Source organism: Canis lupus, chromosome 30 (genome assembly GCF_011100685.1).
Source record: "Canis lupus familiaris isolate Mischka breed German Shepherd chromosome 30, alternate assembly UU_Cfam_GSD_1.0, whole genome shotgun sequence".
NCBI lineage: Eukaryota > Metazoa > Chordata > Mammalia > Carnivora > Canidae > Canis > Canis lupus.
The window spans coordinates 37012162-37036122 of NC_049251.1; the positions used below are offsets into that span (position 1 = coordinate 37012162).

At 37.9% G+C, this 23961-nt stretch overlaps 1 protein-coding gene across 6 annotated transcripts in view; it reads left to right on the plus strand.

The window, feature by feature from the left end:
- NEO1 (neogenin 1) overlaps positions 1-23961 on the plus strand; it is a 235113-nt gene that overhangs the window by 182920 nt on the left and 28232 nt on the right. For 5 of the 6 annotated variants that reach the window (XM_038580915.1, XM_038580917.1, XM_038580920.1 and 2 more), the window contains exons 9-19: positions 2075-2229; positions 4610-4758; positions 5323-5461; positions 9441-9490; positions 10421-10568; positions 14623-14733; positions 15784-15978; positions 17118-17213; positions 19907-20130; positions 20215-20353; positions 22256-22363. In XM_038580915.1, the coding sequence (XP_038436843.1) occupies positions 2075-2229; positions 4610-4758; positions 5323-5461; positions 9441-9490; positions 10421-10568; positions 14623-14733; positions 15784-15978; positions 17118-17213; positions 19907-20130; positions 20215-20353; positions 22256-22363 (1514 nt within the window). The remainder of the gene's footprint in view (positions 1-2074; positions 2230-4609; positions 4759-5322; positions 5462-9440; positions 9491-10420; positions 10569-14622; positions 14734-15783; positions 15979-17117; positions 17214-19906; positions 20131-20214; positions 20354-22255; positions 22364-23961) is intronic. The other variant, XM_038580918.1, reaches the window with a different exon arrangement.

A 23961-nucleotide genomic window follows, 5' to 3' on the forward strand; every position in this document is an offset into this window, starting at 1 on the left:
ATGTACCTTTTTCTTTCTCCTTTGACTCTTAGCTGACACATTCTAACCGAAGTTCCATTGTAACCTCACACATTTACGTGACTTGTACTTTATAACTCACCCTGGATCTTGTCCTGAAGTCAAAAGTTTTTTTTCTAGACAGGCACTTGGTTCTGGGACCTTGGACCAATCTAGAGATAAAGCTTTTGCAGGTCCTGGGTATTTGTTTCATCTTAAGGAATCATACCTATTACTGATTTTCTTTTTTTTTTTTTTACTTGTGCTTCTATAGAAATTTGTTCTATGTTTTTAGTTCCCTTCACTCATTTCTCCTGTTTTTTTTTTCCTTTCACATAGGAATGAAAAAAGATATACATGATATTACTACACAGAGTTTATATAGAGAAGGCAAATTTCCATTCATGCATTCTGCACACATATCTGTGATGCTGCTTCCACGTATGAGCATTCTGCTAAGTTCTTCTGTAATATGGGAACATGAATGAGACACTCACTTCAATTTAAAGTAAAATAGTGCCCCCCAACTATCTTTCTCAAGATAATTTCAATTTTTTGTATACAGTCAGACTTTTTGTTTAAACTGTTATGTACAGAGTGAGCAAAACAGACCTAATCTGTGCTCTCACATGGAGCTTGTAGTTCGGTGAAGTGTAAAATACCACTTTTCCTTTTAGACAGCAATCATTTATGGTCAGAGCAACTGTCAGAAACTTCAGAGTGTAAGAAATCAGCTGAAACCCTGCTTTTAAGTCTTGTGCTTTAGAGGGTTAGCTGAAGAGAAAATACCTGTCGAGACCTTAAGTATCTTTCAGCAATAACTTTTGTTGCCATAGTACCGTTGTCCAATGGACCTGATTATATATAGACAAGCACTGTCTGTGAATATGATGTGAGTCCTGTTTATTTTAAATTAAAATAAGGTAGTTTTTAAAACTATAGAAAACCACTGAAAAACACTTAAATCTCTGATACGTAAATGTTCACATATAATCAGCCAAATTGGCGTATGGCCATGTAAAATGAAACAGATTTAATCAGTGATTTCAGGGAAAATTGCCAGTATCTTAGAGTAAGTATTTTATTTCAACAGATTATGTAATTTCAAGTAATTTTGTCCACAGTACTTTGGGGCCTTTTTATTACTCTGTCAGGATAAGATCTCTCCTTACATGATGGGCAATCCTTAAAGACCAACTTTTTGTCTAAAACAAATGAATTCTTCCACAATATTTGTCGAAAACTCTTGTGTAATATAAACTAGTTTTTATTATAGTGCGTAGACTGAGTATAATTATGGACCCAAGTGTGAACACACAGAGCCCCAGGGTAGAGCCTGGAAACTATCGCTTTTAAAGAAGCCAGAATACTGCCTCTGTGTTTTTAGTTCATGACACTAGACTGCTAGATTCATTTGTCCTGTTTGTCATAAAATTTGTCAAACATTTCAAGTCAGTTTAGAAATCACTCTAAAAGAGTATTTGTTTTAACAAACAAATCATAAAAATTAATATCAGGATTCGCTTATTTTATAGATTGGGTTACTTTAGGATTCATTTAAATTTTTAATGTTCCCAACTTTAAAGGTGATCATCTCTAGCTTTCTTTTTATTGAGTCTTTTATTCAAAATACACAGAATTCTTTGATATTTTCTTGCAAATTTGGTCCTACCTGTAATCACCTTGTGTTTGTCTCCCTGAAAATCACTCCTTAAAACTCAGTGATTCCTAAAGCCTACAAAATTGATGGCCAGCTGCCCTGTTTGAAATGGCAGTGAGAAGACCCTTGTCTGTGCCTTCTCTGAAAGGAAGTTATGGTTATGACCAGAGAGTCAGTGATGTTTAAGCAAAAAACGTCAGCAAATTATCAGCCATGTGGGACATTGCTCTTTACCACTCACCATATTCTACTGTTCAACCCCCACAGGTTTGCTTTTTGAAGAGTTTACTTGATTTAAATGAAGATTTTGATGTGGTATTTATTATATCTATAGAAATTTCCATGAAAATGAAACTGCACATTCTGGAGGGATTCCTAATTCACGCTGTTTCTTTCCACACCCCTCTTTGTCCAAAGGGAACGTGTTGAGAACACTAGTCGGCCAGGAGAAATGCAGGTAACCATTCAAAACCTAATGCCAGCGACTGTGTACGTCTTTAGAGTTGTGGCTCAGAATAAACATGGCTCCGGAGAGAGTTCAGCCCCACTCCGCGTCGAAACACAGCCTGAGGGTAAGTCTTCCACCTGCCTGTTGGCCCTGCCTGTAGGTAGACTGTAGGAAGGTCTACCTTCTATGTAGCCGTGTACACCACAGCGTACAGAAGATACCAGGTCCCTGCCATCAAGGACCTTATGAATTAGCGAGGGGAGATAGAATTAGTTCACATCAAACAGTAGCAAATAGTGGAAGGCAATATGACTCTGCTGATACACACTCAAATTTTCCTGATTCTTTAAGCCCTAGCTCAGATGCCTTCTATCCGCTTTCCTCTGATCCTATCTATCTAATATTGTACCTCGGTAATTCTAAGGAAAGTAGGCAGCACAATCATTTCAAGGAGTTTGATTAGAAGAAAGAGATTAAATTAGAATGTAGATGAAAGGGGAACGTGATTCTCTTGAGGTTTTTTAAGGATAGAAAGTGGCTATAACATGTTTTGGCAAAAGACAAGTTAATGGAAAGATTTGTACTTCATCTGGAGGTATTCAGCCTGTGGCAGGAGGGGAGGTATAAATATTGGAGTCAACCCTCAGAAAATATTTTACATACTTAGCTGAACAAACTAACTTAAAATTTTTTCCATTCATTATGCCACTATGCAGGTGAAGTGAAAGAATTTCTAAGTGCCTTTTTGGGATCATATTTGCTTGTGTTTATCCAATGAATATTTTGAAAGTGATTTCAAGAGAATTGGAGGATTGTTTTATTTTCCTTCCCCTTTAATAACTTAGGGGAAAGTTTTCTGTAGCTCCCAAAGTGTGACAAATCCCACCTGTCAGGCTGCACAAAATAATGCTCTTAACATTAAGTGAATAACATGATTCATGACTAAATTAAGCAAACAACTGTCAGAATAAGCACATTCAGGTTTCTCTACTCTAGTAGCGAAACTGTCGAGCTGTTGTTTAAGAAAGCTGGTTCGTTTTACGATTTGCTCGTTTTTTTCCTGTTCCTAAACCTAGTGGATTCTGTTACAGAAACACTGGCACCAGAGAAATTGTTTTCAAATATAGACTGTCTACCAAAGTGTAGGTATAGGCAACCTCCGGAATTTCTGTATAAATTGGGACTGGAACTTGTTAGACAAAAAGAATGTAGCAAAAAGGTATGGGAGCTGTTGTAGGAGTGAGAGCTGGACAGTCAGCCCATAACCAGCCATCAAGTCTTCCAGTCACATACGTCCCACAGAGGGTGTCATAATAATCTCCTACCTGGTCTTCTTGAGTCCACGTGTTAGAATCAGAAAGTGTGCAACTCCTGGCCCCACCACTCACTAATTTCCCATCATAGGGGAACGGTTGGTTCTTAGCCTCTCAGCCTCATCTGTAAATAGGGATGATAAAAGCATCCCTCTCATGTGAGTTAGTGCAAAGATTAAATAAGATGGAATTTAAATACACATAAAGCACTTTAAGCTGGACTGATTATAAGCATTCAGTAAATCATAGCTGATTTAAAAGTATTGTTTTTCTTCTATGCATATGTTCACATGTCCTTTCTGAACAGAGATCTGATCATGTCATGTCACATTCCTGCTCATAATTTTTCAGTAATTACCTAATACCTACAAGAGAAAATGCAGACTGCACAGCAGCACGTTAGAAGCTCTTCAACCTGAACCATGTTACACTGTCTTCTCATACATCCTCCCCATTAACTGGAATGATTTTTCCCTTGGTATCTGAGGAAGCTGCTTCTTCTTGCTTCCCAGTCCTTCCCTTGCCTGCACACCCCCCTTCCAAATTACAGTCGTGTATTCTTTTTTCTGTTTTCATTACAATCATTATGAGACCTGATGGCACTTGTGACATTTGCAACTCTTTGTATGTCTGACTTCCCTCTAGACTGGGAATTCTTTGTGGGCAGGGACTCTGTCCATCACGGTATCCCCAGTGCCTAGCAAAAGATGGCTCTCTCTTTTTTACTGTTTTCTACTTTAATTCCACTATAACTAACATACAATGTTATATTAGTTTCAGGTGCACAAGAGAGCAATTCAACAATTTTATACTTTCTTTACTCATGCTCATCATATGTGTACTCTTTAATCCCCAGAGGGCTCTCTTCCTGTGATGGCAGCTTTTACGTGCTGCGGTCCTGCAGAAAAACTCAGATTTTATAAACCACAAGAAAAATTCTGCAATGTTTATTTTTTCCTTTGAATATATTTGAGATACCTCACAGAGACTTTTTAGTTATAATTTGAGTCATATAAAGGGAAATGTATTTAATTCTATATTATCCTAGAAACACTTCAATCAAATCAATTGTTTTACTTAGTTTTTATTGTTTTTAAAGACATGGCCAATATGACGTTATTGCTGAGAATGGTTATTGAGGAGTGCCGTAAATTTCATTCATATCTTGCTGTCCCAAAATTTTCTTTCTAGTTCAGCTCCCTGGCCCAGCACCAAACATCCGAGCATATGCAGCTTCACCTACTTCCATCACTGTCACCTGGGAGACCCCATTGTCTGGCAATGGGGAAATTCAGAATTACAAATTGTACTATATGGAAAAAGGGACTGATAAAGAACAGGTATAAGATGAAGCCTTTTTTTAAAAAAATATTTATTTATTTTAGAGAGAGACAAAGAGAGAGCATGAGTGGGAGGGGCAGAGGAAGAGGGAGAGAGAAAATCTTAAGTAGGCTCCATCCCAGAACCCTGACATCATGACCTGGGCTGAAACCAAGGGTCAGATGCTTAACCAACTGTGCCACCTAGGCACTCCAAAGCCATTTTTCAATCCATTGATTGGAATAGTAGAGTTGAAATATATTTCCAAAACTCAATACTTGCTTGTCTAGATATCTCAGAATAAAAAAGATATATAGAAGAAATGAAGAGTCAACAGACTCTATTTCTTTGTACCAAGTTTTATTCTGCAGTTTTTATCAGGAAGTGTCACTAAACATCAAGTAGTATTTCTCAGTAAATTACCAGTGTTTGTGGTTAATCTGCTTTGATTGTTAAGTAGCGTTTTGTAAAAGGGATGGAAGTCTGCATTGTATGAAATGCAGAACTTGTAGAGTTAATTCTTTATTTTGAAGCATTTCTTTTGGCTTGAGTTGTATATGTGTAAATTGTTTTATTTTATCAAGGATGTTGATGTTTCAAGTCACTCCCATACCATTAATGGGTTGAAAAAATACACAGAGTATAGTTTCCGAGTGGTGGCTTACAACAAACACGGCCCTGGAGTCTCCACACAAGATGTTGCTGTTCGAACGTTGTCAGATGGTGAGTCTTTCTTCCTTTGAAACACATATACCATACTTGGGGGTCCTGGTAAGGTCATGGGCTTTGATATCAAGAAGATTCAGTTCAAATCCCAGTTCTACCCCTTTTCTGGACCTTAGTAAATTAACAGTTTGAGCTTGCTTCTTTATGCACAAAATGCAGATAATACCAACTTCACTGGGTTTAAAAGATTTGCTGAGAGAGCATAGAACATGGAGTGCCTGGTACTGAATAGTTGCTTATGTTTTTTTGTTTTTTGTTTTTTTAGTAGGGGCTTTTGTATAAGTAAATGTTGTTGCTTGTTCATGACACAAACCATTCCAGGGCTGATGGAAGGCTGGCTTTACTTCCACTTAGCAATCATATTTGTATGCCAAATAGCTCTTTTTAATTCCTCAGTATTTTGTGAGTTTCATTTCTTACCTGTGACTGAATTTTTAAGCTAAGTTATATTCATGGAACCATGACCTAGAGCAGTATTTTTCAAACCATAGTTTGCCAAGGGGATTGAAGAGGTTGAGATCAGCATTTTTTTTATTTTTATTTTTGTTTTTTTACTACTTTTTATTTAAATTTAATTAACATACAGTGTATTATTAGTTCAGAGGTAGAGTTCAGTGATTCATCAGTCTTCTGTAACACCCAGTGCTCATTACATCTCATGCCCTCCATCACCCAGTTAGTTACTCCATCCTCCCACCCATCTCCCCTCCAGCAACCCTCAGTTTGTTTCCTATAATTAAGAGTCTCTTATGGTTTGTCTCCCTCTCTGATTTCAGCTTGTTTTATTTTTCCTCCCTTCCTCTATGCTCCTGTGTTTTGTTTCTTAAATTCCACATATGAGTGAAATCATATGCTGATAGTCTTTCTCTGACATATTTTGCTTAGCATAATACCTTATAGTTCCATCCACATCATTGCAAATGGCAAGATTTCTTTTTTTTTTTTTTTGATGGCTAAGTACTCTTCCATTTTATTTATATATATATACACACACACATATTTATATATGTATATAAATATATACACACACCACATCTTCTTTATCCATTTGTCTGATGGTGGACATCTGGGCTTTTTCCATAGTTTGGCTATTGTGGACATTGCTGCTATAAACATTGGGGTGCAGATGCCCCTTCAGGTCACTACATTTGTATCTTTAGGACCAGCATTTTTTAAAAAATATTTTTACAATAGAACAGAAAATAATGGTGTTTACTGCAGTTAATAAGTATATGTATTTTCTGAAAGTTGTAATATTTTTTAAGAATTCAGATCTGTTTATTTATAGAATTTTCCTCAATTTGGATATGTCTAAAGGGAAAATCTATTAAAAAATAAATAAACTGGCCTGACTTCTCAAAAAATATTAGTCTCATGAAAGAAAACTGGTGGTGCGGGGAGGGGAGCAATTAAAAAAGTAAAAGGACTATTCAGAGAAAATATGGGAGAGTGTACCATTCTAGAATCTAGGTTAAAAAAGAGTAAAGACATAAAAAAAGAAATAAAACGTGTATTATCTTTGGCTTATGGATCTGGGAGTAAAATCAGCTGTAAAGGAAGTATTGGGACAATTACATAGTGCTAGGTAGATATACTGTTAGGCAGTTTTAAATATTAAATATTAGATATGTTACATAATTTTTAAAAGTTTTTTTGACATTTAAGAAAATCTTAATTCCAGTATAGTTACCATATCTTTAGCTTGCTTAGGGTTGTATGGACATTTTAACAATATTTGTTCTTCCAGTCTATGAGCATAGAATGTCTTCTCCATTTGTTTGTGTCATCTTCAGTTTGTCTCATCAGTGTTTTATAGTTTTCAGAATATAGGTCTTATATTTCCTGGGATAAGTTTATTCCTAGATATTTTATTGTTTTGCTATAATTGTAAATGGGATTGTTCTCTTAATTTATCTTTCTGCTACTTCATTACTAGTGTATAGAAATGCAACTGATTTCTAGATAATATTTTGTGTTAAGATTAAATTTTATGAATGTGATTGTTTTATAGTTTTGTTGGAATGTGCCTTTTTCTTAGGTCATATGTACTATATAGTATTTAGGAGTGAAGTATGGTGATAACAAACTATAGTTTGGTCAGCCAACTGCATAAGCCATTTATTTGGTCAAGACTTTTCAGAAAAGTTGAGGGAAAAATGATTAATGTAGAATTTTAAATCTACACATGAACCAGTTTTAATCGTACTCAATGGGTTTGCATACTGACTACAGTGGCTGTCATGGGATGACGTGACACATGACTGTGTCTTAGCATGGTGGTTAAGGGCAGCTCTGTAGGGTAAGACAAATCTTGGTTCCTACATTAGCTGAAACAAAAGCTCAGTCAGGTTCACTGCCCTGAACCTCTTCAATAGTTTCCTCACCTATAAGATGGGAATAATTACAGAAAGTCTTTCATGATGTGGGGTGTGTGTGTGTGTGTGTGTACATGTTATTCCTATGTGGAATATAGGAAACAGGACAGAGGATCATAGGAGAAGGGGGAAAAACTGAATAGGAAGTCAGAGAAGGAGAAAAACCATGAGGTACTCCTAACCATAGGAAACAAACTGCGGGTTGCTGGCAGGGAGGTGGGTAGAGGAGGGGGGTAACTGAGTGATGAGCATCAAGGAGGGCACGTGATGTGATGACCATGTGGTGTAATATGCAACTGATGAATTACTGAACTCTACATCTGAAACTAATAATGTACTATATGTTGGCTAATTGAATTTAAATTAAAAAATATAAGTGAACTAAAAAAAAATTTTTAAAGGAGTGAAACACCCATGGAATTGTTGTAAGGATTGGATACCTGCCATATAGGAGCATGCAGCAAATCTTAGCTATGATGATGAAGAAGATGGAGAAACCAGCAACAGCCTATGTTGGCTGCCTCTGCACCTAAGTCAGAGGTTCTTAACAAGGAGGTGATTGGAACCATTCATAGGTTTTTATCAAAACACGATTGTTTTAAGTCCTACTCCAGATCCTCTGTGCCTGAATCTCAGGATTCAGGCCTAATGAACTTTGTTAGCACAAGATGCAACATTGAACAAGATATAGTCTCTGTCCTCCAGAAGCATATAGCACAGTGGGCACTTAGTCATATATCTGAGCACCAAATGTGAGAGAAAGGGAGAGAGAAGTTTCCATGGGTGGATTAGGAGAAAAGAGTTAAAGCCAACATTTTGTGAGTAGAGAGGAAATTAATCAGATTTACTTAAATTCTTTTTGCTTACTATAGTTACTACAAAGAGGTGTGTAGATCATAAAATTTGAGATAGCCCTGTCTTGTGTTCTCATATGTGAGAAACTAAATTTATGCAGCTATTTAACCAATAATCCCAACTTCTCATATCGAAATGAGTGTTCCCTGCTATAAAAGTTGCCTTGGGAAGTCAGATGGTCCCTTTACTGAACCTGTCATTGTAAATACCTCTTTATTCTACTTGGAAATTGCCTTCAAAATCAGTTTAGAAACCCCACAAGAATTCAGAGCTCACTGATTTATGTACCTCGTATTTTGTACTCATAACAGTGTTATCCAGTACACTTACTTGCCGTATACATTAGGTTTGTTTCTGGAAAATTTGTGGCTCCTCCCCAAGATAAAGATATGCCATCAAAAGAATACATCGAAGGTTCAGAATGTATCTGGGGTCTAGAGAAGTTTAGAGTCACTGTCCTATCCTTGAATGAAGTATCTGACTTCCCAAAGGTGCAATCTGACTTGGGTGTGGGTACCTTTATAAGAATGTGTCTCATTTTTTTTAAGTGAACCAAATATGGCCACACCTTATCCACATACTGCTATCAACATGAGAGCACTGGCTGCTAGGTTTAGACCTTTGGGTTGCATAATTAGTGTCCGAGATGCGCACTTGTGTGAAGTCTGGCTAGGAATATCACATGATGGGACGATATGTGGGTGATTTTTAAAAAATTCTTTTTTTTTCCTTTTTTGCCTGTCCAGTACCTGGTGCTGCTCCTCAGAATCTGTCCCTAGAAGTAAGAAATTCAAAGGTAAGCTTTATATTGCTATTCATTTTTACTGGCATACTAGTAAGCCTCAGAAGGGTGTATAGAAAGGGAGATTCTATATCAAAAGAATGATAATCAAGCAGAGAAATAAGGTGTCATAGATATTATACCTGCCAGTAAAGCTGGAGTTAGAAACCGACTCCGGGGTTTTCTGTGTAGCTTTACTGCGTTTCTGTGATCCCAGAATTACTCTAGTTTCTGCAGATACATTGTGGTTTTACAAATCATGACATTGTAGATCTTAGCAGTTCAGAACATTGGGGATAAGGTAGAAAGAAGTAAGTTGTTTATGATACCATAGCCCCTTAGTGCTGTGAGATGAGCCCACTGTGAAGCAAAGGTAGATCCATCAGCTGTTGCATAGGCTCAAACTCCCTCCTAGCCAAGTTCACTGTACACTGTACACTGTACGCTGAAGGCAGGTGTGCCTCTCAAAGGCCCAGAGCCCCTTCTGGGCTACATTGACAACTGAGACACTCAGTCCTTTCAAATAGTACCATGGGACTCCTTTTCCTTTAATTAAAAACCAGCTGTTAATTAATGATTCCCTTCTTGAAGAGTTTTAGGCAGAAGTTGTCTAATTTCAGCCATTCCACAATGGAGATAGAGGAGATCCTTACACCTGACCATAGTGTACTTTCCTAATCCGTGCTGCCTCTGACCTATATTTTTCCTCATGAAAGCTTTTCTGAAACTTTTACCTAATGTCTAAATACCCAGGAAAATAAGGGCCCAGTGCATGTCGCCTACAAATACAATCTTCCCATTTGATCATTGAGGATTTTAAAATTAAAAAGTAATTTTGAGTGATCCTGCTGCCTTTATGTCAGGGACTTCCGGATAACAATTTATAAAAACAGGACCAAGCTTTTGGTATATTCAGTCTTTTCCCTATAATCTTGTCTTCCCCAGAGTATTGTGATTCACTGGCAGCCACCTCCTCCAGCCACACAAAATGGTCAGATTATTGGCTACAAGATTCGCTACCGAAAGGCCTCCCGAAAGAGTGATGTCACTGAGACCTTGGTACCTGGGACACAGCTGTCTCAACTGATTGAAGGTAAGCTGTGGGTGTGAAAGGTAGGAGGTGGGATCTTTCTCAGGCATTGAGTTACACTAGTCTAATGACTACTCTGAACTGTTGACTTAAAGTAAAAACAGTTCAAAGGAACTTCTAGTGGTTCAGTTATTCTGACTTGATAAAAGTTAATGGAACACAATCTTACAGATTCTCTCATCTCTGAGTGTTGAGATTGGGTTTGAGTTTTCTTTCTTTACTGTGTTTTCCTGTATTCTCCACATTTTCCTTTTTGAATATATATATATACAGATCTTCCTCAACATAGATGGGGTTATGTCCCAATAAACCCATCAAAATTTGGAAATCTCCTAGCTCAAAAATACACTCAACACGTATCAGAGCTTAGCCTAGCCTACCTTAAACATGCCCAGAACATTTTTATCAGCCTACAGTTGGGCAAAACCATCTAACACAAAGCCTATTTTATAACAGGTTATTGGACATCTCATGTATTTTATTGAATACTGTACTGAGAGTGAAAACCAGAATGTTCTAAGTGTATAAGGAGTTTACCCTCATGATCCCAAGGCTAACTGGGATCTGCCTCTGCCCGGCATCACAAAAGAGGATTGTACCTCCTATCACTAGCCTGGGAAAAGATCACAATTCATAATTTGGAGTATAGTTTCTACTGCATGCATATTGCTTTTGCATCATTGTAAAGTCAAAAAATAATAAGTTGAACTACCCTTAGTCTGTATTGGTTTTTTTGAAATCTCAAAACAAGATAGCACAAAGCTATATAGGCCAAAAATCTGCTCTGTCTAGCTGGTAGGGGAGGTCTACAAAATGATTTTTATAACACTGATACCACTCATGTGTATGTGGCCTGAGACATTTGTGAATAACGATAGCAATCGAGTAATCTTTCTTGCTACTACTTGCTACATGATAAAGTTTTAGGGAATTCTGGCAAGGATAGCTCCTTTTCTGTATTTTTCCCTTTATATGCTGCAGAGCAAGTGGCATACGCACTAAAAATGGGACTTACCGGATCTCTAATATGGGTTTCCTCTAGAGATGACCAAATAGCCCCATCTTCCTTCCCCCAGTAGGAGGATTAGACTTAGCTCTGCGATGGTCAATTGACTTTGCAGGAGAAGCTTGGGAAGAAGATGAAATGCTTTTTGATTTTTGGATATTGGTACTGTGCTTACAAAAAATAGAGATAGATGCCCCTACGAAACCATTTTGGGGATTCCTAGCAGCACTGGTAGAAGAAAACTGCAAGCATTTGAGATACTGACATTATCTAAGCTCTGAGAATTAATTCCAGCACCTTTGGGGAGCTCTCAGCTTCCCTTACCTTGCCCCCTCCTGGGTAGAGAAGCTTGACATCAACCACTCTCCTATGCCTCCAGGGGCCACGTTCTTGATAGAACCAAGATCTGAGGTCAAAAAGTGTAATTGCAATGAGTTTCTAGGAATTAGGTGAGTCACTGGACAGTGAAAGCTTATACTCCAGTAATCCAGCAAGCTTTTCTCCATACTCCTCACCTCCCAGATGGGATTGACTTCTTTCAATATAGGTGAATGTTTGTCTCCAAGGGTAGCTTTCAATCACTTAGTTTCTTCACATGAACCCCATAGCTCTAAGCTGCAGGGAGTAAATGGTTGCGGTGGTGTTGCCGAGACATCTCACTAAAGGAATGTTACTGTAGAATTGGTCTCAGGTGTTCTTGAAAACCAGTTTCTGATTTGAACCCAAATACAGATAACATTTCTCATCTGTAAGGCTTTTATTTTGAATATTTAGTAGTAGATATTGACCATATACCAGGTACTGTTCTTGTTGCTATAATAGAAAAAAATATATAGTCCTGGACCATGAAAAGATTATTCATTTTCTCAATGAAATGTTTGATGTATAAGCAGAACGATCGCCTTCATGGTAAAAACGACTTTTTCTTTATGGAGAAAATCATTGGCATATTTTTTTAAATTTTATCATTGGCATATTTAAAAGCATATTTAGATTCATTTGTTTACCAGACTTTATTAAGCTCTTATTAGTGTGGGCTGGCACTAGGTATACAATGCTGAGCAAAAAAAAGGACATCTTTGCTCTCTTGAAGCATTAACTTGAAGATTATTAAGTATCAGAGAGCAATATGGATGACCAGGGTCCTGTCCTGAACCACAAATTCTCTGACTCCGTGTTAGCCGGAAGTGATTGTTGTTTCTTCACTTTGGGCCACTTACAGCACTTAACACATTCTTCCCTATCTTTATAGTATGAATAGTGGGCCTTACTTTGAGTCTATGTACTCTGTAGGTTACCTGGGGGGAGAGGACCTCTCAGCCTCTTTACTCGTGCGTCCACCTCCACCTGTGCACACACTCTCTCTCTTCTCTCACTTGCTTTCTAAACATCCTAACTCTCCTCCGAGGGCAGGGAATGATAATCTGATTGGTTGAATTCTTTTGGGACCTCAGTTGAGCCACATTTGCCAGTAGTCCATCGTATTTGTCTATTAAGAGTTATGAACATGTGCACAGCCCTCTCTGGCACGTTCTGGTTCGGTGTATGCAGGGAGGTGACAGGTAAACTGACTCGGGCCCAGCCATTTTGCTTCTCCTTCTGCCTTGCTGGTGACTTTCTTGTGGGCAGATAGCTTCAGGAGGGGTCTGCTGAGAGCAGGACCTCCCATCTCTCCTCTCACCATATGACAGGATTCATTAACAGAGCCATCCTGCATCCTGGCCAAGTTCTCTCTCTCGGTGGTTCTCTCTTTAGAATTTCTGTACTATGCTGCTGGCCAGAGATCCCAATATTTTCATATGGGGAGGTAGGATCATTTCTCATAACCTTATAAGATCTAATGTGTAATATCTAGTATTTAAGTGCTCTAAAGAGATATTCATGTGAACTGTACACTAAAAAAATTGTTAAAGGCAGCCCAGGTGGCCCAGCGGTTTAGCGCCGCCTTCAGCCCGGGTCCTGATCCTGGAGACCCAGGATCAAGTCCCATGTCGGGTTCCCTGCATGGAGCCTGCTTTTCCCTCTGCCGCTCTCGCTTTCTCTCTGTGTGTTTCTCATGAACAAATAAAAATAAAATCTTTAAAAAAATAAAATAAAATAAAAAATAAAATGTTAAGATGGTAAATTTTATGTTATGTGTTTTAACATAAAAGAAAAAAAGGGATGCATGACTATATGGATAGCTGACCATATTATTGGCTGTTGCCCTACTTTGTAGGGTAGACTTTTGCATGTGGATTTTTGTTGCCTTCAATATATTGGTAAATTTATTACTGATAGTCATTATGAAAAATCGCATAATAGGCTTAATCGCCTTTAGTTATTATATATACTATGCAGGTAGGCTGTTGTGAAATAGATTTCTAGGCCATATTTGGTGTTTAAAATTGTTCTACTCTTGTTATGGGGTGGCTCTGAGAACAGAGTGAGGTAACCCAGCAGGAATTACATCTCTTCTTTTTTTTTTCTTTGTTCACATCATAGTCACAGTGATGTAAAATAACTAATATCAAGATAAAGATGGTATCATGATATGATGGCAGGCCCAGCTTAGAAACTGACTGAAATAACTGATATCTTTATCTTTACCAGAAGGAATTAATTCTTTTCTGGTCTTGGCTGTCTTCTGAGACCAACTGACTTTGTTTCTTTGCTATGACTCTTTCATTATCCTCGACCTCTTTTTAACCCTAGCTTCCTTAGTAACAAAATGAAGGGATTACATTAAGTGATCCCTGAGGGGCCTTCAAGCTCTTTAAAAAAAAAAAAAAAAGGATCTGTAATCTCCTGGGAACTCTGCTCATTGGTTTTGCTCTTGACTGTGTGGGCATCAGCCTTTCCTGGAGATACAGGCGCTCCTCTGTGCTGTGGTGAGGTATTGCTCGTGCTGTATTAGCTCTAACTGCAACTTTATCAAGCTATGTACTGACTTGGTGGACAAGATACTTAATGAGAAGTTGTTAATGTTTTGTTTTGCAAATCTCTTATTTCAGCTTGTCTTTTTTCTTTTTTTTTTCTTTTCTCCCCCCCTTTTTGTCATTTGGGTCTCAGGTCTCGATCGGGGGACTGAGTATAATTTCCGAGTGGCTGCTCTGACAGTCAATGGTACAGGCCCGGCTACGGACTGGCTGGCTGCGGAAACTTTTGAAAGTGACTTAGATGGTAAGAACGACAATCCACAGGATTGGCAGAAGCTAGGTACTAACTAACTATAGTCAAATTAGTTAAACTAGAAAGCCACAGATTTGGGGGGGTGTATGTGACTTAAATCTGTGAACTTTAATGTATCACACTGCTGTCATTAGTACTTCCCCTCCCCCAGTGGCTTTAAAGACCTGTCCCGTTAAGCAGAACCAGAACAAAAAAAAACGTACAAGTGCTTTGAGTCTAATTTTTTATCAAGACCATTGAATACATGGGTGATCTGAAATTTAACACTGAGCCACATCAATCCACCTTCTTCAGCTAGTTTCCCCTTTTCCCTTAGTTCTGGACACCTTGCCTTTTTTCTACCCCTTCATTCAGTGAGTACCTGTGTATATATAGGTGTGCATACGATGAGACACAGATGCTGCACTCGGGAGACAAAACACCTTGGTCCTTATTCTCATTTGTAGTTTACTAATTTTTAAAATTTAGACAGCAGGCTATGCCTCGAAGTAACAGATTTGAAAGATACATTATAATAACTACCTTTTTTAAGCCTCTTAGTTTCCCACCATTTAAATCAATATGTGGTTCTAAGGTTCCTATTTTCTGACTTACATTACTGAGGGGAGTAAGTAATTGATACCGTTGCTGTAATGTGATGCTTGATCATCTGTTGACAACAGGCTTCTAATTAGTTGGGGTTAGGCCTTTTTCATTCCACCTAGTTGAGTCTGGTACTCCGATGTGGGACCAAGAGGAATGAATAACTATTGAAAGGCAGCCTATTTGTTTTTCTCCAGTGGGCAAAGGTTCTTAGATCTCTTTGTCTTCCTTTCCAAATTAGTATTGTATTGTCTTGCCTTTCAGACTATTTGGGTTTGCTTTTTTTCTTAGAATGTAGTAAAACCAGTAATCATACTTTACCCTACATACAGATTCTCTGTGAATCCTTGGGCATAATGGAAAAAAATCTTAACCCCAAATAACTTGGCAGGAGGCTAAACACCATGCCCCAAGGATGGTGAAATATTCAAATTCTTGCTTTTCTACTTTCTTTCCCAGAAACTCGTGTTCCTGAAGTGCCTAGCTCTCTTCACGTCCGGCCACTTGTCACAAGCATTGTAGTAAGCTGGACTCCTCCAGAGAATCAGAACATTGTGGTCAGGGGTTATGCCATTGGCTATGGCATTGGCAGCCCTCATGCCCAGACCATCAAAGTGGACTATAAGCAGCGCTATTACACCATCGAAAATCTGGGTATGTATGCTGAGTAGAGGAAGTAATTGCACATGGGATTTCTTTCTTTTCAACTTTTTATTGTATGATCATTTTATTTTTACAGAAAAAGTTTAAAAATAGTACAAAGAGGGACACTTGGGTGGCTCACTTAAGCATCCAACTCTTAATTTTGGCTCAGGTCATAATTTCAGGGTCATGAGATTAAGGTCCGAGTCAGGCTTTGCTCTGGGCATGGAATCTGTTTAAGATTCTCTCTCCTCCTCCCTGTGCCCCTCCCATCCCCGCTCATATGCCCAAGTTCTCTCTTTCTCTCAAAAAAGAAAATCGTACAAAGAATTCCTATTTATTCTTCACTAAGAGTCCCCAAAAGTTAGTATTTTACCACATGTGCTGTATCATTCTCTGTCTTCTTGTATGTACATATTGTTTCTCTGAATCATTTGAGAGTAAGTTACAGATGTGATTCCCTTCTACCCTCTGATACTTTAATGTGTATTTCCTAAAAATGAGGGCATTTTCTAACATCCCTACAGCACAGTTATGAAAGTCAGCAAATTAACACTCAGACAGTATCTACAGCCTTTATATTTTACTAGTTGTTTCATTGTCTTTTATAACAAAAGAAAAACATTGTTTTCTGGTCCAGGATCTCCTGTTTCATTTAGTTGTCATGTCTCATTAGTTTTCTCTAATATGGAACAGTTCCTTGTTTTTTACTTGAATTTTATGACTGTGACATTTCTGATAAATATAGAACACTTATACTTTGTAGAATGTCTCTCAGTTGGCATGAGGTCTGCCCCACAGGTATCAATGAAAGGAAAAGTATATGCCAGCATGTGCTTTAACTTCTCATCCAAACCCTCCAGTGTACAGCAGCATCACTAAACTGTTGGTTAGTTGAAGCCAAGAGAGGATTCAGGCACAGCCAACCTCACTCCTGGGACTAACTCTGCGAAGTTGATCCTGGAGAGCATAAGCTGCTGTCTCCAAATATTTCCCCACACTCTGGAGGAATCCCATACAAAATTTTCTAAAATCTTTCTTGACTTCCTCTGCACTTAAGATCATGCACCATCACCCTTGAATTTTTTAAAATTCTGGAGTGAGGATTGTTTTCTAAGTGTTTCTAAGTATATTGTTTTTCTTTCCTTCAGACCCCAGCTCTCACTATGTGATAACCCTGAAAGCCTTTAACAACGTGGGTGAGGGCATCCCCCTGTATGAGAGCGCTGTGACCAGACCTCACACAGGTAAGCCATCCTGTCCATCTCTAGTCTTCAGCACTTTTTCCAGCAGCTTATGTGGAATCTTGACATGAGGTCTGCCCCATAGGTATAGCAGAAGGAAAAGTATATGCCAGTGTAGGCTACAGGTTTCATATAGGAAAGTAGGCTTTCAGCATGGAAATTTCCATTAATTTCTATTTTGCTTTTTAGAAAATATTAACAATACTGTTGTATAAATAATTCCATGTAGATATGTATCACATATTTATAATATGTTGGGATCTAGAAACCATAGTTGTGAGAGAATTGTACGTGATTTTGGGGGTGTCTGGGTGGCTTAGTCGGTTAAGTGTCTGACTCCTGATTTGGCTCAAGTTAATGATCTCAGTGTTGTGAGATCAAGCCCTGCGTCCAGCTCTGTTTTGGGCATAGAACCTGCTTAAGACTTCCTCTCTCCCTCTCCCTCTGCCCCTCCCTCTGCTCCCTCTCTTTTAAAAAAAAAAGAAAAAGTGATTTTCATCTTTTGGTCATGTGAGTTATAACTAAAATGAGTGAAAAAAATGAACAGATCTCCCTATCTCTGGAGAAATTATATAGGTTACTGGTGGTCTCAGTAAATATGTATGATCAGTGCATCTCACAATTTCTTTATTAGTCACCTGAGTTGATTGGGAAAGTGTTTTTCTATTTGCTTTTCATAAATTTATTTATATAAAGAGTATAAAGTCAGTTGTACTATCCATTTGATCAGCTGTGCATTTATTACAAAAGAGACCAAAATACTCAGGTTTTTTTTTATAATAAAGGAATATTCATGTAATGTAAAATTTTTATAGATAAAATACCTAATGTAGAGCTGAATGAGGAAGTTTATTGAAATAAATATATTAGATTTGTAAATTTTTCTAAAGGGTCCTGAAAACCCAAGTATTTATCATCTTCAGAAATGCTATTTTCCGTTTTTTTTTTCCAGAACTGTGTCTCTCTATTGCCTGCTGTGTTTTTTGGACACTTTGTATAAAATAGTGCAAATTTCACATTATTCTTTTTAAAAATTGTAATCTGTGTCCCTTGTTTTTCTCTATTGCTTTTACTTAACAAGACCAGCATCATCACTACATGTCTGATAGTTCTGTCCTATCTTCTGTTGTGGGCTCACAGTTTTTAAGCTCTTTTACAAAGGGCTTTGGTATTCCAGAAAGTTCAAAAAAAGGGAGGGGGGGTAAAATGAAAAAAATATATTTAAATAAGTGGTTTGCTACTTTCTTAAATTAGCCTGTAATAGAAAAAAAAAATTTCTGAAATTACTTCCTCTTATGTGACTTAAAAATACAGCCATTTGGCTAGAAATATACAGGGAAATGTCCCTAAGTCATGTAACCTTGTTATCTTTTCCAAGAATTATCACAGATTTTTAAAAATTTCTCAAAGAAGTCTAATGATTTTTGCACCTGAAGATACATTTTCTATGACTAATTGGTTTGCGTCCTGATCATTGGACAAAGCCCTTGAGTATAATGTATACTGTTCCTCTGTTACTTTTAGTCTTCATTGTGTAGGAAATACATAAATGGAGGCTATTATGTTAGTTTGGCAATTATTCATAAACAAGGTCCATACCATTTCAGGTTTTGAGTTACAGGAAGGGCTAGTCTCCATAGCTATGTGGGAAACCCATTTTAAAACCTTAACTTAAAATAAATCAGTGTGTGTGTGTACTTAGAAAACTGACCAAGAGTTAATAAAGACCAATGGGTCCTGCTGTATTGCTCTGAGCTCATGGGCCTTGGTGCCATTGGGCATATTCTAGCCTCTGTTTTGACATTGAGCTTTAGAGTTGTCTGCTGCATACAGCTCAGGATATCCATGAGTATAGACTTTCCTTTCTATCAAATAAGTACTCTGATTTCTAACGTTCATGAAGGCTGGACCCATAAGTATGTCATTTCCCACAACTGTTTGGGATTCATTAAGTGGGTTGCTCTCTGATTCTACTGGAGAAAGTAGAGCAGATATTCCTTCATGGTGTTGGCTTATCTCTTCCCCTGAATGAGTAATGCCCTTGAGTTTCTTTTGCTTTATTTGGATGTGAGCCATCTTGCTGTACTGCTTTTAGACCCAACCAGGTCTGAACTGGACCCTATGTGGGTATCAGATAACCCCAATACCAAGGCCAGGCTAGGTTGCCATTGGCTGGCATTCAGGTCTCAGGCTCAAGAATAGGACCCTTACATGTACATTGCATTGATAAGCCATGTCCCAAAAATTCAGCCACATTCACTGAAATATCAGAACAGATCATGAGCTTTGTGTTGGTTGTTCTAAAATTACACCCTTGATTTTAAAAGTTGTTTGTGTCTTCTCACAATCCTTTTTTGGAAAGGAGGTAGAATTTTCAAATAATTTAAAGAAAATTCAAGTATAAATATAATATAATCTATAATATAACTGGGTTATATCAAATGTTAATATACCTACAGAGTACAGTAGAGAATATAGCTAATTATTTCCCTTGACATTTTCCTGCAAATTTTTCCTGAAAGAACACAAGTGGAAATATTCTTTTTAATGAATGGTGGTTATCTATTAACTCAGATTCTCTTTCTCTTTCTTCATTTCTCACCTTCCATTCCATTATATTACCCTGCATTTTCCTTTTCTTTTATTTTTGTTTATGTTAAAATGCCACTTCCCTTTTTTAATTACTTTTTACCCAGACACTTCTGAAGTTGATTTATTTGTTATTAATGCTCCATACACTCCAGTGCCAGATCCCACTCCCATGATGCCACCTGTGGGAGTTCAGGCTTCCATTCTGAGTCATGACACCATAAGAATCACATGGGCGGACAACTCGCTGCCCAAACACCAGAAGATCACAGATTCCCGGTACTACACAGTCCGATGGAAAACCAACATCCCAGCAAACACCAAGTACAAGGTACTAGTCACATTGGCTCTGGGTGAGAAAAGCTAACTTATCGATACTTCCCAATTCTAAAGTTCTTGATTCTTATGCTTCCAGAATGCAAATGCAACAACTTTAAGTTATTTGGTGACTGGTTTAAAAGCAAATACACTATATGAATTCTCTGTGATGGTGACCAAAGGTCGAAGGTCAAGCACATGGAGTATGACAGCCCATGGGACAACCTTTGAATTTGGTATGTGTTGTCTGAATCTTACATCACGTGGCATTTCTTCTCCTAGAAGATGTGAAAGCCAGTGGAAGTCCATGCTAATGTTGGGCCACATTCCAAGTCAGGAGTCTTCTTGTCACCTGCTTCTACTGTCAAGGAAAGAATTGAGGATGTGAATTAACCCATTTACAAAACAGAGTGAGCAGCTATAGCTGGAGTTCTGTGTTTGCCTTTTCAGCTGATGAAGTATGTTTTCTTCATCACTGAACAAGAACATTAGCAAATAATGGGATAATATAATGCAAATACTAGATTTTAGGAATCAAGGGACTTGAGTTCAATCCCAGGTCAACCAAATACTGACTGTGTAAGTCATAAGTCAGTCACCCAGCCTATCATGTGTTCTATCTGTAAAAGAGGGTTAATAATATCTGCTTTTCTTACCTTACAGGGTTATTTTAAGGGTAAAATGAGCAGATGAAAAGGCACATGGTAATTATAAAGCACTGTGTAGACGTAAATGATTACTGTCATTAATCCTGCTTTATTGCTAAATTGAGATAGAAAAAATGAAGTGACCTGCTCTTCACCAAGCAGCTACCAATGCCATTCTTCCTAGAGCCTCAGAACTTAATCAGGGGACCCCAAAACTGCCCCAGAAGCCTTCTTACAACCAGTTAACATCTAGTAGAATCTCCCATTGAGGCAGCCTCAGGGATTTTATCTATAAGTAAACAAGAGAGATAAAAGACACCAAACAAATTAAAGGGAGAGCAAGCTATCCAAGTTTGAGATTCGGTTTGCCTTTTGTACTTTTCTAGCACAGGGATATAGCTAACCATTGGGAGTCTCTGTCTATGGCTTTTTTCTCCTATACATAAATAATGGAAAAATGGAGCTATCAAATCTCTCCAGACTGGGCCTAGCCCTAATGTCTTTTTGTCTCTTGCACAGTTGATTAGACTTAACAGTGCACAAAAATTTAAATAGACCTTGAGTTTGCTTTCTTTGCTAGACTTAAGAATATCTTTTTGCTTCATTCCAATCCATTAGTTAATAAATGATATTATGTATTCCCTTAGGATGTCTGCATTTCACCAGGCTTCCTTCAATTTTGTGCTTGGAAAATTTCAGTATTTTAGGAAGAGAAGAGTAAATTTAAGGATGTACTTAATTTGCTCATTTCTCTACTAGTACCTTGAAAGTTATCAGCCATAACATGGAAATACAAGAAATGCAGTGTTGTTTTTATTCAATTCATGTTTGTTTCATAAACAGTTTTAGATTTCAGAGCAATAATCTCAAATAGTTGACAGTGTGTTTTTAGTACAAACTTAAAAAATCAGTTTATAATTCATTTATTCTTTGAGGGAATAGGGTTTCAAACATTATATTTTATTTAGAGAGCCACCTATAAGTGAAAGAGAAAATTGTTTTATACTTGAAAATATTCTAACAAAATAATCCAGATGTAGGGGGAAGAATGTCATCTTGGGCAAATTACATAACTTTATACATTGTTGGATGCCCTGATCTGTCAAGCAGAGATAGTGGTAACTGCCTTTCAGGTTGCCATAAATATAAATTGAAATACTATTTGTAAAATGCCTGGCATAATGTAAATACTTGTAGATATTAACTACAGAGGTCTTTTGATTGCCCTACTTAAGAACCCTATAAACCTCTGAGCTCCAGCCCAAGATACCAATTCTGTAACCTCGTAGTATGGTGTTTTTTTCTTTGATACTTTTCATATTCTTCTTTTTATTGGAGCTATTTACAGGTAGACAGACTATGAGTTCTTTGAAGCCAGGAGGCGTTAGCTTTTTTCCCTTATACCTCTTGTTGCACCTTAGGAAAGGGTTGCAAAAATAGTGAATGAAATTGGAATGGACAGGAATTATTGAAAGTCTTGTTATTTTGTAGTTCCTACTTCTCCACCCAAGGATGTGACAGTTGTGAGTAAAGAGGGAAAACCTAGGACCATAATTGTAAATTGGCAACCTCCCTCTGAAGCCAATGGCAAGATTACAGGTAAGATCCCTCTGAGTGTGTGTGTTCTCTGTTCCAATCTGGCAGAAGCATTCCAGCCCACTACTGTGTGGTTGGGAGAAGTGGGAGTCCAAAAGTTGGCTTGGTCATTCTGTGAAGCACAGGGGGTCATGATGGTCCTTGAAAGTGGACCAAAGGGGTACTGTTTGCTCATAGTAACGTAAGAATGGCTTGTCATTTGGTTGTTCTGACTCACTATGTGAAAGTCTGGTGGGCATTGTTACATTAGACAGTCTTTGGTTACAGTGGGAGCTTATGGACGTACTTATTTTCATCAGAAAAACTGTTCTTCTCTGCCTCTAACTATATGATCAGCTTTGGAGTTAAAGACCCTGCCTGGTTCTACAGGGTAATACCCACCAAATATAGATTCAGTTCTTTTAACCTAATGCCCCAAAAAGCCCATTAGACTTTTAATTCCGTATCCCCTCTACCCCCCGCAGGCCTGCTATTTCAGCTTTCTGTGTTCTAACACTAGAGTTAGAAGTTTCAGTTGGCCTAGGCCTTTGAAGGGACTTGGGATTTTTCCTTGGACGTCCAGAGAACTTTCCACAGTAGAGGACACTGTGCTTTCCTCAGCTTTATCAAGGAGGAAAGCCTGATGGGATTTAACTGTTAATTATTCCCCTCGGAACCTCTGCTCCATGTAGGTGTATGCTGAGGAACAGGAGTGTGCTCTCTGATGTTCCACTGTATGAACGACGGGGCTGAAAGCATTGAGTAAGGAAAGCATTTCCTAATGTTATCCTGCTTCGACTTTCAGATAGAACTCCTTTCCATAATAAATCCCTGGTCTGTGTCATTGTTTAGGTTTTTGAACTTGTCTGTTCCGTAAGAGAATGAAGCATAACTTGGCTTAGATTACATTTTATCTTTAAAAACCGGTTAATGATGCAGTGCATTTTTGCGCTGTGTGGATCAGGTAGGCTTGTGGTTGTCTCTTCTTGCCTCAACCATGGAGACTGAGTGCCCCCTGGTGGGAGTATCAGGTGATGTTTCACTGTGACTTGACCCACTTCAAGTCTGGAAGAGCCTTAATAAAGGTACCACCCACATCTCCCAGACCTCCCTGGAGATTTTCTCTTAGGAAATCACATTGGCAGGAGCTAAAAGAGCATGTTGGACCAGTGTCTGTTTTCTTTTTTTCTTATAAATTTATTTTTTATTGGTGTTCAATTTGCCAACATATAGAATAACACCCCGTGCTCATCCCATCAAGTGTCTGTTTTCAAAAGTGCTTTAATTGCAGATCGTTGATAGGGACATTATTCAGATATTAGGACATTGAAGCGATTGGATTGTTTTCCTTATATTTCTTCGCTTCTGAGAGTTCCTAACTCTATATTATTATCATAACCACTTTTATTGCCTCAGCTACTGATACAGATGATAACTTACAGCCTGACACTGTTGAAATTGTGGTTTCCTTTATATGGTGTTCAGTGTAGCATTTTGAATGCATTTTACCATTGGTCCTTAATCAATAACTGGTTCTCTGTTTGTATATGCTATAATGTATATCTTTATTGATTTTCTGATTCCAAAAGAAAAGGCAGGAATAAGATATCTTTTATCATTTC